General features: G+C 34.8%; 1 protein-coding gene across 1 annotated transcript in view; it reads left to right on the top strand.

Moving 5' to 3' along the window:
• The window catches only part of RAB3GAP1 (RAB3 GTPase activating protein catalytic subunit 1), a 117,412-nt gene that overhangs the window by 34,724 nt on the left and 69,296 nt on the right, over positions 1 to 13,392 (top strand). Inside the window, exons 4-5 of the mRNA XM_028101289.2 lie at positions 2,221 to 2,353; positions 4,299 to 4,377. Of these exons, the coding sequence (XP_027957090.1) occupies positions 2,221 to 2,353; positions 4,299 to 4,377 (212 nt within the window). The remainder of the gene's footprint in view (positions 1 to 2,220; positions 2,354 to 4,298; positions 4,378 to 13,392) is intronic.

The raw sequence follows: 13,392 nt of genomic DNA, 5'->3' as shown, positions 1-13,392 counted from the left end.
TCTTTGCCTATCTCAAGGTTGTAAAGACAGTTGTCCTCCGTTTTCCTCCATATGAATATCTTATTATTCCAGGACCGTTTGTTGAAAAGACCATCCTTTCCCCTTTCCCTACTGAATTGCATTAGCTCCTCTGTTGTAAAATGGAGTATAAGTGTAAATGTATTTCTGGACTATTCTGTCTTACTGATCTATTTGTCTTTATACCAGTACTATACTGTCTTAATTACTATAGCAAAATAAACCTTAAAATGAGGTAGTATATTTTTCATCAGAATTATTTTAAGTATTTTAGGTCCTTTGGATTTCATATTAGTTTTAGAATCAGCTTGCCAATTTCTGCAGAATGCCTGCTGGAATTTTGATTAGGATGGTGTTGAATTTATAGATCTGTTTGAGGAGAATGACATCTTAATGCTGTTGTATCTTCCAATCCATGTACATTTAGCTCTTTTTAGGTCTCTAATAATCGCTCATCAATGTTTTGAAGCATTCGTAGGTGGAATTCTTGCTCATCTTTTTTTACATCTATTTCTAATTAATTTATTTTTGATGTAAGAGTGGTATATAAAAAAATCATTTTCCAAGTGTTTGCTGCCTGTATATAAAAATACAGATGGTTTTTGTATATTGATCTTGAATTCCACAACTTCATAAGCTCATCAGTTAGTTTTAGTAGTTTGTAGGTTGCTTTGGCTATTCTAGGTACATATCAGATCATTGTGAAGGCAGATAGTTTTATTTCTTTCCATTCTTTTTTATTGTCTGATTGGAGCCCTTAGAGGTTATTTTTGACGAATCACTAGATTAGTTTTGAACCACAGTTGTCATTTCTGATTCTAATTGTAAATATACACCATACTGAAATTTGGTGTCAGAGGACTGCATCATAATGGAATTGAAGGAAAGCAGATTAGAATGTTGTTTTCTGTTGAACTAATTATCTTAGAAAGATTGTCTGGGAGAGAGAACCTGGATACCTCCTGTTTATTGAATACAACCAAATCCTCCTTGATGGCTGTTGGTAAGGTTAACAGTAGTTCTCAGAATTCAAAATTAGGGTCAGGTAATGTTTCTTTATATCACTTAAATAGAGTATTTCAGCTTTTCTGCATGCTTGACAAATGAGGTTTTTTCTCATTTTCTGGGCTTCTCCCTTGTCCTTAGTTTTAGCCTTAACTGCTTTATAGTGGGCATTCCTTGTAGCATACCAAGCTCTTGTGTATATCATTATAATGCTTATTACAATTTGAGAATTTTGTATGGGCCATATATGTCTTAATTCAATATAGGTTAACCTCACTTTAGAGACACCCAACATATAAAATTATAGGTTTTGATATGTATCATACATGGTTTTTCTCTTAATAAAAAGATTGCTGTTTGATATATTAACATAATAAGATACCCTTAACTTTGCCAGCAACACACATAAAAAATTTGAGTGTTCTACATTAGGTATGGTCATGAAAACACTTTTTATAAAGACCCAGCAACTCACAGACTCATTCCTTACGTATTTTCTGTGTAGTTTGAAACTGGACTGTGCTTGCCAAGTTGCTGGGTTGGTATTTCCTGCCTCATAGTGGTGCTATATGCTGTAATGACGATATACCTCCTCTCCAGTGGAAGGAATAGCTATGGGAGATTGGAGGCCCATGGGAAAAATCCTTTTTTTAGGATTATGTTGTATAAGTGAGGGGGCTCTTTGGAACTTTTAATTAAAATCTTTTCCAGTCAAGGAGTTGCTATTTAAATGAAAATATTTGAATACCAAAGCTTGATAAAGATGGTTGCAGAACATATTAAGCAAATAAGTGCTACAAATGTCATGTCACTCAAGTTGATTCTACAAACTGCTTTTTCATTAAGCAATTTCTGATATCCAGTAATGCTCTTTACTATATAGTGATGTTATCAGATTTGAGATTTTTATAAAAGTACATTTTATTGCCATATGTTTTTTTCTAAATTATAAAATTTATAATATTTTATCATTTTCAGCTAAAAGTAACTCAGAGATTCTGCTAATGGTAGAGAGGTTTTTTGTGTGTGTGTGTGTGTAAGAGGCATGGGACTTACTGTATTTTCTTGATTTTATATATTGATCTCACAAAATTATTCAGAAATTATAATTTTGTATGTCACTTGATAGTTAATATTTTAAGGGAATTTTCTTTTTAAATATTTGAGGATGTTTTTCCATTTTGTTGTTAAATATAGGGTATATTTACTTCTGGCACATGGGAAGAGAAATCAGATGAAATTTCCTTTGCCGACTTCAAGTTCTCAGTCACTCATCATTATCTTGTACAAGACTCCACTGATAAAGAAGGAAAGGATGAAGTATTGGAAGGTAAGTTGTTAACTACATATTTTGAAACTCTTGAGTGTAAGAGTGATTATAATTTTGAATTATGAATTTAGTTCTCTTAATTAGGTTATGTCCTCTGGAGATGTTTTACATTTGCCAAGTTGTTTCCCTACATCTGAAACAGAATATGATCTTTTTAGAGAACAGTCATAGCATTCATTTCAAAACTAATTAGATTAACAAATATTTATTGAGTGCACTTTTAATCCACAGTTAAAAGAAATTTACAGTCCAGTAAGGGAGATACGGTCTATAAAGGATGAAAGGGGCAAAAGGTACACATTTACAGTTATAAAATAAATAAGTCATGGGGATGTAATTAATGTACAGCATGGTAACGATAGTTAATAGTACTGTATTGTGTACTTGAAAGTTACTCAGAGAGCAAATTGTAAAAGTTCTTATGACAAGGAAAGTTGTTTTGTTAACTGGTGACAGATATTGACTAGACTTACGGTGATCATTTTGTAGTGTATACAATTAATGAGTTGTCATGTAGTATACCTGACAGTAATATACTGTTAAATGTCAGTTATATTTCAATTGAAAAAATAAATTAAAAAAAGTTTTTCTCATCAAAACAGATTATCATTTGTAAGTGTAGGCCTGAAATATTTGTACTTTTTCTTGTATAGGAATAAAATTATATTACCTTTTGTATTCTGTGCATTCTTTTTAGAAACAATAGTTAGCATCTGTATTCAGATTCATAAACTAGGACAGATAATACTGACCATCTATACACATATATAGTGACAATTATACACTAAATAAAATAATTACACCAGAATATGAATGTATGTACTTTAGGAGTAAGGGGATGAGGGAAATATGTGCAACTGGTGGGAAGTCTGATAATAGCCCAGAGATTTCCAGGTCCTACATTCTGCTGACTAATGAAGGAACTGTTAAAGGTAGAGAAATCTTGAATGCTGTTATTTGAGGAAAGATCAAGGAGAAGCTCTTATAATGATGAGGCTTAGAATCAGTGTTTCTGAGATGAACTCATATAGGAGACTATGATATGAGAGAAGATGAATGGATTTAAGTTAGTTAAGTCATTATTACTGTATATGTATATGTATTGTGCAGTTTCAGTTTGGTTGTGATTAAAGCTGTGCCTAATGATAGAAGTTACAAGTAAATCATCAACTCATTTAATTTGGAGATACACATTTAAAACTATACTATCGGAGATCAGAAGATTTGAGCACTGATCTTTTATTTTGTTGGGGTTGTTCATTGCTTCGCAGTTAAAGCATCAAGTCTTTAGTGTTCTCCTATTCATTTTGAAAATGAACAAAATATAAATTTGCTAAGGAATGATGGCTGTACAGCAAAAGGAAATATTTTTATCAACAAATATTCTTTATACTTTGAATTTATTATGCATTTATGAATAAATAAGGATCATTTATGTCAGTATCTTACTATAAATGGCAATACAAGTACTTAAAGATGCATGGATAATAAGTGGGAAGCTGGTTAGTGGTTTTATAAGAACACTTAAGATGGCCAGAGGCCAGCAAAGACTAGCCATAGGAGGTGATAAGATGTTGACAAGATTCTAAGTAGAATTTTGAAGAAAGGTAAGGACAAGGGCAGACCAAGAAGAACAGATAAAACATGGCTTTCTAGGAAGGATGAGAAAACGTTTGAGTCATGACTTAGAAGAAAGGAAATACTACACATGTAAGAATAATACTTTTGTTTTTAGAGGCTGGCTTTTTAAAAATAAAGGACAGTGGGAGAGAGACATCTGTCATCCCAAATCTTAGAGCCAGTCCTAGATACAAATCCTTAAGCAATTGCAAAACTACACGGACTAGCAGGACATGTTACATAATGTGATTTTTTTTCAGACATGTTATAAAATTTTGCCTTAAAATGAACATACTAATTTTTTCACTATTAAATGTTTTTGTAGATGTTATTCCACAATCTATGCAAGATTTGTTGTGTATGAATAATGATTTTCCTCCAAGAGCACATTGCCTGGTAAGATGGTAGGTATACGTTTTACTCAGGTAACTTTTAGTGTGTGTGTTGGGGAAACTCCAGCATCTCCCCCAGGTTCAGTGATTTGCTAGGAAGATGCACAAAATTCAGCATATGGTTGCACTTACTAAGATTTATTACAGCGACAGTCTGCAAACAAAATCAACACAGGGAAAAGGTGCCTGAGGCAAAGTTTGGAGGAACTCGTGTTTGAGTGCTTTGCTAATGGAGTCGCACAGAACATACTTAATTTCCTTGCAATTAGTTGTGATAACACGTATGAAACGTTTTCTGCCAGGGAAGCTTGTTAGAGGCTCAGCTCTTGGGTTTATATTTGGGGGCTGGCACCCTGTGACTGGTACAAAGTTTCAGACTCCCAGAAGGAGAGCAGGTTTTTAGCATAAACCACATTGTTTGTACAAACAGTTTAAGCACAGTAACTTTTTTTTTCTTTTTAAGATTTTATTTATTTATTTGACAGAGAGACACAGAGAGGGAACACAAGCAGGGGGAGTGGGAGAGGGAGAAACAGGCTTCCTGCGGAGCAGGGAGCCTGATGCGGGACTCGATCCCAGGACCCTGGGATCATGACCTGAGCCGAAGGCAGATGCTTAACGACTGAACCACCCAGGCACCCAAGCAGAGTAACTCCTATTGGAGGGTTTTTTTGAGAACCCTCTCCAAATCCAAATTCCTAGAAGCCTGCCAAAGGTCAGCCTTACATGCAGGCCATTCTAAGGATAGTAGTCACAGGCCTGCTGTTAACTCTTTCTGCACAATATATTTCAGAATCTAGGGTAGTGCCTAACTATAATTCTGATGACTAGCATAGAACATTTACATATCATAGAAAACTTAGTATTTATTGTTGGAAATTGACTTGAGATAAAATGTTGATCTCAGTTACATGGTAACATCATGATTCACTTATATCTAAATTATAAATGTGATAAATTAATATAAGAGGTACATCACACTTAAAAGGTCTTTATCTTATTTTGGTAGGGGTGGTGTTGAAGCATATCACCACCAAAATGTCTCAAGTGTGAGTGAGTATATGGTCAAGAAAGGAGACCTAGTTAAAATAAATTTTTTTACTGGTTTTACATTAGTGTGTTGGTGTGAGTTGGTCTCTTGAGTTTTTTTTTTAGATTGAGAGAGAACGTGTGTGCAGATGGGGGGAGGGGCAGAAGGCGAGGGAGAGAGAGAATCCTCAGACTCCATGCTAAGCAAGGAACCCGACGCCCCTGAGATCATGACCTGAGCTGAAATCAAGAGTCGGATGCTTAACCAACCGAGCCACCCACGCACCCCTTGATTTTTTATTAAAGAATTTCTAAGAAAGGAAAAAGGATACCTTTGCTTCTTTTTTCTTCATTCTAGTGTGATTGCTATAACAAGTAGACCGTAGTACACTAAAACTAATTGCAAATGCAAATAAACTGGGTATGCCTGTCATTTTAGTGTGATCTTTTAAAAACTGTGAACTTAACTTAAACAAATATAAGAGAATTTAGTACATTGCCATTTAATTTAATCCATCCAGATTCTCTTCTGATCTTTTAAAATGTGAATATATACATTTAAAATGACAGAATACATCAGAAAGCAGCACGATATCATAGAGCATGACTTTGCATGTATTCATTCATTCAACATTAATTGAATATCTACTGTTTGGCCAGACACTGAATTAGACACACTTATGTTTAATTTCTAGCTCAAATACTTATTGTCAACTTTTGGAAAATTACTTAATTTCTCTGAGTTGATTTCTATGTTGATAAAGACAGAATAATAAATAATATGCACCTGTAAGAGTAATTGTGAGGGTTTAGTAAGATAATGTTACATAGTATGTTTATCAAACTCTGAATGCTGTTATATAATTTCTGTTCAGCTTTTTTTTTTGAAGCTTCTAGATAGACATGAATTTTGAGGGAACACTGTGTAACCCACTACAGTCTGATATCTAGTCTCCCCCAATTCATGTCCGTTCCACAGACAAAACATATTCATTCTGTTCAGCTTTTTAATATTTATTTCCTAAAACTGGGTTTGACACATAGTCCATAGTTTAAAAATATTTGCTGAATAAATAAAACCGTTCTATGTATTAATGAAGTACTTGTTAGTGATATATTTCTTTATATTAATGAAAATCACTTGTTAGTAGTTTTTTTAACCTTTACATTTACTTAAAAATTTTTTTTATTTTAAAAATTAGCGTATAGTAAAATTGACTTTTTTTTTAATGAATAGTTCACTGAACTTCAGCACATATATATAGGTTTTTTAAAACTCCTACCATAATCAGGATATACAACAATTGTGTAGCCTACCAAAAAACTTCTTGTCCATTATTATTTCTGGCAATTACTGATATATTTTTAGTTTTGATAGCTTTGTCTTTTTAAGAATGTCATAGAGATAGAATCATATAGTAACTGTTTGAGACTAGCTTCTTTCAGTGTAATGCTTTCAAGATCCTTTGAAGTATTCTGTATCAGTAGCTTGTTCCTTTTTATTGCTGAGTAGTATTCTTTTGTGAGGGTATGTCACAGTTTGTTTATTCATTCACTTGTTGAAGGATATTAAGGTTGTTTCTAGGTTGGACATTTATGAATAGAGCTGTTATAAATATATGTGAACAGATTTTTGTGTGAAAGTACATTTTTAGTTCACTGGACTAAATACCTAGGTTGAGATTGCTAGTCATACGGTAAGTATTTTTAACTTTATAAAAAATGGCCAAAACATATTATTGTGACTGCATCAGAATATAAAGCTTCTGCACAATGAAGGAAACAGTCAACAAAACTAAAAGGCAGCCTACTGATTGGGAAAAGATATTTGCAACTGACCTATCCCATAAAGGGTTAGTATCCAAAATATATAAAGAACTGATACAACTCAACACCCAAAAAACAAATAACACAATTAAAAAATGGGCAAGCCTGAACAGACATTTCTTCAAAAAATACATCCAGATGGCCAAACAGACATGTGAAAAGATGCTGAACATTGCTCATCATCAAGGAAATGCAAATCAAAATTACAGTGAGGTACCAGCTCACACCTGTCAGAATGACTGAAGTAAAAAACACAAGAAACAGTAAGTGTTGGTGAGAATGTGGAGAAAAAGGATCCCTTTTGCACTGTTGGTGGGAATGCAAACTGGTGCAGCCATTGGGGAGAATAGTATGGAGGCTCCTCAAAAAGTTAAAAGTAGAAATACCCTATGATCCAGTAATCGCACTCCTGGGTATTTACCCCAAAAATATGAAAACACTTACTCAAAGGGATACATGGATCCCTATGTTTATAGCAGCATTATTTACAATAACCAAGATAGGGAAGCAGCCCAAGTGTGTCCAATGATAGATGAATGGATAAAGAAGTGTGTGTGTGTGTGTGTGTGTGCGCGTGCGCGTGCGCACATGCACACAGACACAGAGGAATATTATTCAGCCATAAAAAAAAATGAAATCTTGCCATTTGCAACATCATGGATGGAGCTAGAGGTTATAGTGCTAAGTGAAATAAGTCAGACAAATACCACATGACTTCATTCATGTAAAATTTAAGAAACAAGCAAAAGGAAAAAAAAGACAAACTAAGAAACAAACTTAATTGTAGAGAACAAACTGATGATTATCAGAGGGGAGGTGGGTGGGGGGATTGGATGAAATAGGTGATGGGGATTCAGGAGTGCATTTGTCATGATGAGCCCTGGGTGATGTATGGAATTGTTGAGTCACTGTATTGTACACCTGAAACTCGTGTAACATTGTATGTTAACTATACTGGAATTAAAAACTTAATTAAAAAAAAAAGAAATGGCCAAACTGATTTCTTGAGTGACTGAACCATTTTACATTTCACCAGCAATGTATGAGAGTTCCAGTTGCTCTTTGTACTCATCAGCACTTGGTGCTAGTATTTTTTATTTTAGCCATTATAATAGGTGTGTTGTCCTGTCAGTTTATTAATTTTTTACTTTATGGGTCATGTTTCGGTGGCATGTCTAAGAACTCTTTGCACCAGGTCCCAGAGCTTTCTCATATGTTTTAAAAATAAACTTAAAAAAATTTTTGGTTTATTTTACATTTATAGAAAGTTGCAAAGATAGTCCAGTACGTTCTAGTATATCCTCACCCAGCTCTCCCTACTGTTAGCAGCTTATATTACCATGATATATGTGTCAAAACTGCAAAACCAACATTGTTCCCTTGTTATTAGCTTAACTTTTAACTAGTTTTTCCACTAAAGTCTCTTTTCTGTTTTAGGATCCAAGCATTTAGTCATCATGTCTTTTTGGTTTGTTTAGTCTCTGGTCTTTGAAAGTTTCTCAGTCTTCCTTATTTTTCATCTCCTTAACAGTTTTGAGGAGGTTGAATCAGGTATTTTGTAGAATGTCGTTCAATTTGGGTTTGTCTCTGTTTTGCTTTTGAAAACAGTTGAGTTGTGGGATTTTGGAAAGAATACCATTGAGGTGAATTTATTGCCTTTTTCATCGCATATCAGAAGGCCATGTTATCAACGTGACTTAATCACTAGTTAACTTTGATCATATGGCCAATTCTATGTTTTATTTTAAAAGTTTTACATTTTGTATGTAGATCTGTTATCTATTTCAAGTTAATTTTTTGTATAAGGTAAGAGTTTTGGGTCATGGTTCTTTTTTGCAAATGAATGTTCAGTTGTTCCAGTATCATTTGTTGAAAAGAACTTCCTTTCTCCATTGACTGACTTTTATGCCTTTGTCAAAAACATTTGGCCATATTTGTGTGGGTATATGTCTAGATGCTCTTGGTTTCTGTAGTTTTTTAAGTGTTTAATTTAGGTGGTGTGATTGCTCCAACTCTGTTTCTCCTTTGCACAGTTGTTTTGACTTTTCTAGCTTCTTTGCTTTTCCATTTACATTTTAGAATTGTTTTATTTATATCTACCAAAAGTTCTGCTGGAATTTTCATTGTAATTACCTTAAATCTCTAGATAGTTTAGGGAGAATTGGTATGTTTGCTATGCAGAATCTTTCATTTTATGAACATGGTCTCTCCAGGTTACATCTTCTTTGATTTCTTTTATCAGTGTCTTACTGTTTTCAGCATGTAAATCCTGTATATGTTTTGTCAGATTTTTTTTCCTCCAAGTTTTTGTTTAAATTCCAGTTGGTTAATACATAGTGTAATATTAGTTTCAGGAGGAGAACTTAGGATTCATCACTTAGATCGAGCACCCAGTGCTCATCACAAGTGCCCTCCTTAATACCCATCACCCTTTTAACCTATACCCTTGCCCACCTCCCCTCCAGCAACCCTCAGTTTGTTCTCTATGGTTGAATCTGTTCTCTGGTTTTCCTCTCTCTTTTTCCCCTCTCCCCCATGTTCATCTTTTTCCTTTATTAAATTCCATATGTGAGTGAAATCATATGGTATTTGCCTTTCTCTGACTGACTTTGCTTAGCATAATACACTCTAGCTCCATCTAAGTCATCGCAAATGTCAAGATCTCATTCCTTTTTATGGCTGACTAATATTCCATTGTGTGTGTGTGTGTGTGTGTGTGTGTGTGTGTGTGTGTACCACCCCACAACTTTTTTTTTTTTTAAAGTTACTGTACTACAACTTCTTTATCCATTCATCAATAAATGGACATTTGGGTTCTGTCCATAATTTGGCTGTTGTTATTGATAATGCTGTTATAAACACATGGGTGCATGTGTCCCTTCGAATTGGGTAAATACCTAGTAGTGCAGTTGCTGGACTGTAGTGTAGTTCTGTTTTTAGCTTTTTGAGGAACCTCCACACTTTTCCAGAGTGACTGTATCAGTTTGCATTCCTGCCAACAGTGTAAGTGGGTTCTTTCTCCACATCCTTGCCAACATCTGTTATTTTGTGTGCTGTTAATTTTAGCCATTTGGACAAGTGTGAGGTGATATCTCATTGTAGTTTTGATTTGTATTTCTCTGATGATGAGTGATGTTGAGCATCCTTTCATGTGTCTGTTAGACATTTGTATGTCCTCTTTGGAGAAATGTCTATTCATGTCCTTTGCCCTTTCCTTTTTTTTTTAATGTAGGAATTGGGATGTCAGGTTTTTTTTTTTTAAGATTTTATTTGTTTATTTGAGAGACAGCGAGAGAGAGAGCACAAGCAGGGGGAGCAGCAGAGGGAGAAGCAGGCTCCCTGATGAGCAGGGAACCCAGATACGGGGCTCGATTCCAGGACCCTGGGATCATGACTTGAGCCTAAGGCAGACACTTAACCGACTGAGCCACCCAGGTGCCCCTCCTCTGCGCTATCTTAAGAAGAAGATTATTTGTTTTTTGGATGTTGAGTTTGGTAAGTTCTTTATAGATTTTGGATACCAACCCTTTATCTGATATGTTATTTGCAATTATCTTCTCCCATTCTGAAGGTTGCCTTTTAGTTTTGTTAATTGTTTCCTTCACTGTGCAGAATCTTTCACTTGGTGAAGTCCCTTTTTGCTTTTGTTTCATTTTTGCTTTTGTTTCCCGTCCCTCAGGAATCATAGTTTCCAGATCTCACTTTATTTATATTTACTGTGAAGCTGGGATAATTCTGGACATAGCCTTGTCTGGATACATGCCAGAGACCACCTCCCCTGGGCTGGGTATACCTTATCAGTCTCAGAGTTAAATAATTCACATTATCACTGCTAGGCTAAAATACATGGTATTTGCAGACATAAACAGACTTTTCTTTTACAATTCTTAGTTTCTTGAATCTATCAGAGCATGGTCAATTTGCACACATCTCTGTGAGTCACATTAGCAGGCTTCTAGCAGCTAAAAGGCTTATCCTATAAAATCCCAATCCCCAATTCCTAGCTATTAGGGCCTATAATCCAGAGTTGATAATCCCCTGGGTTTCTTCAGAGTCACCTTGTGTGCTTGCTTTTGCCTTTCAGTTCCCTCTTTGTTTCTCTCACCCTTTTTATCTCCTTTTTTTTCTTTGAAGTTCAGCTATGTATTTTAAAACATTGTCATATTTTATAAAGTGTTTTGGTTTGTTTTGGGGGGGGTCTGTGTCATGCCAGTCTGCCACTTTGCTTTCATTTTTTACATTTGGTCTTTCTTAAAGATTAGAAGGCCAGCAATCAAACTTTTGATAATTAACCATATTAAAGGTATATGTGTTTTCTTTTATCCAACAAACATTATTTTTAAACATTTACTGTGAGTGAGATACTGAGATACCAAGGATAAAATATGATCCCTGGTTCAGTAAACTTTGGGATTAGTAGGGGGCTACATAAGGGAATAGTGGCAGCACTATTGATAAAGGCTCCCACGGAAGACAGCACAGGGCTTGATGCAAACTCACAGGAGGTGTCTCTTTTTAATAGAGATCAAGCCAGGAAATTGTTTTCAAAGGAGGCATTACCTCACTTCAATCTTGAGAGACAAGTGAGAATAAGCCAGGTGAAGTTAGGTAAAAAGATTAATTCAAGGCAGAACAAGAGCATTAGTAGCGATGTAAATGCTTAACGTTAAGAATTTTAAACATGCAAGTAGTTTGGTAAGCGTGGAGTATAGCAGCAGAGGGTTGAGAATGACAGAAAATGAGAGGGTATCTGTGTATTTTGGGCCTTATGTGAACTGGGCATCTTAAGAAGATTTCATAATGTTCTTTTTTTTAATAATTTTTTTTAAAGATTTTATTTATTTGACAGAGAGAGAGAGTACAAACAGAAGTGGGAGAGGGAGAGGCAGCCGATGTGGGGCTTGATCCATGACCCTGGGATTATGACCTGAGCTGAAGGCAGACACTTAAATGACTGAGCCACCCAGGTGCTCCCATAAAGTTCTTATACCTGTTTTTTAAAAGAATTTTTAAATTATAATTGTTACAAACTTAAATTTTACATTTTCAAAGTTATAAATTACTTGTCATGCCTCTTAGCACTTGAAGAATAACATACACAAGTGTTCATCTATAAACATTTACTTTTCTAAAAATTAAATACTAAAACAATGACATTGAACATTTGATAACTTATGTAAAGTATTCATTTATGCCATACATACACAATTAGCATAGGTTGACCTTTCGGAATGAGATAAAATTAATGTATGATTAACTTATATTTTCGGGGCACCTGGGTGGCTTAGTTGGTTAAGTGGTTGCCTTTGGCTCAGGTCATGATCCCGGGGTCCTGGGATCAAGCCTCCCATTGGGCTTCCCTGCTCAGCGGGGAGTCTGCTCCTCCTTTTCCCTCTGACCCTCCCCCCAACTCGTGCTCTTGATTGCTCTTTCTTTCTCTCTCTCTCAAATGAATAAATAAAAAATCTTTTAAAAAAACAAAACATTTTCAAATCAAACTTTAGGAAATAGAATTTTGGCATTTATGGCAATGTTCAGTTTTGATAGTTCTTTTATTTACATCTATTTTGAAATCTTGTAGTTTCACTTTTTATATTAAGCACCTGCCAGATAAGCTCTAAGCCTGTTTAACTTTTTTAAGGGTATTTTATAAAACTGGTCTTTAAAAGATATGTGGGCAAAAAAAAAAATGTAGGCATGATCAGTTTTTATAGTCTAGGCAAGGTAATTGACGTTAACGATGTGATTTGTTGGATACTTCTCTCTACCTCCTCATATACCTATCCTTTATCTTCTAATGGCAGATTCCCAAAACCATAAGTAGAGATTTATTCCCTTGATTGTGATTCCTTATAAAATAAGTAGCCCTGGAAATGATACAGACATTAACCTAGGAGACATTTATGCCCAAATGTAAATTTGTGAGATCTTTACTGAGCAGAGGTTTTATTTTTATTTATTTATTTATTTATTTATTTATTTATTTATTTATTTATTTATTTATGTTATCACTGTACAATACATCATTAGGTTTTCATGTAGTGTTCCATGATTCATTGTTTGCATATAACACCCATTGGTCCCTGCAATATGTGCCCTCCTTAATACCCATCACTGTGCTAACCCGTCCCTCCCCCCACTAAAACCCTCAGTTTGTTTCTTGGAGTCCAT

The sequence above is a fragment of the Eumetopias jubatus genome, unplaced genomic scaffold, assembly GCF_037043125.1.
Source record: "Eumetopias jubatus isolate StellerSeaLion01/CBP00866 unplaced genomic scaffold, mEumJub1_p1.0 scaffold_3, whole genome shotgun sequence".
Classification (NCBI taxonomy): Eukaryota; Metazoa; Chordata; class Mammalia; order Carnivora; family Otariidae; genus Eumetopias; species Eumetopias jubatus.
This window is presented reverse-complemented; position numbering and strand designations above follow the sequence as displayed.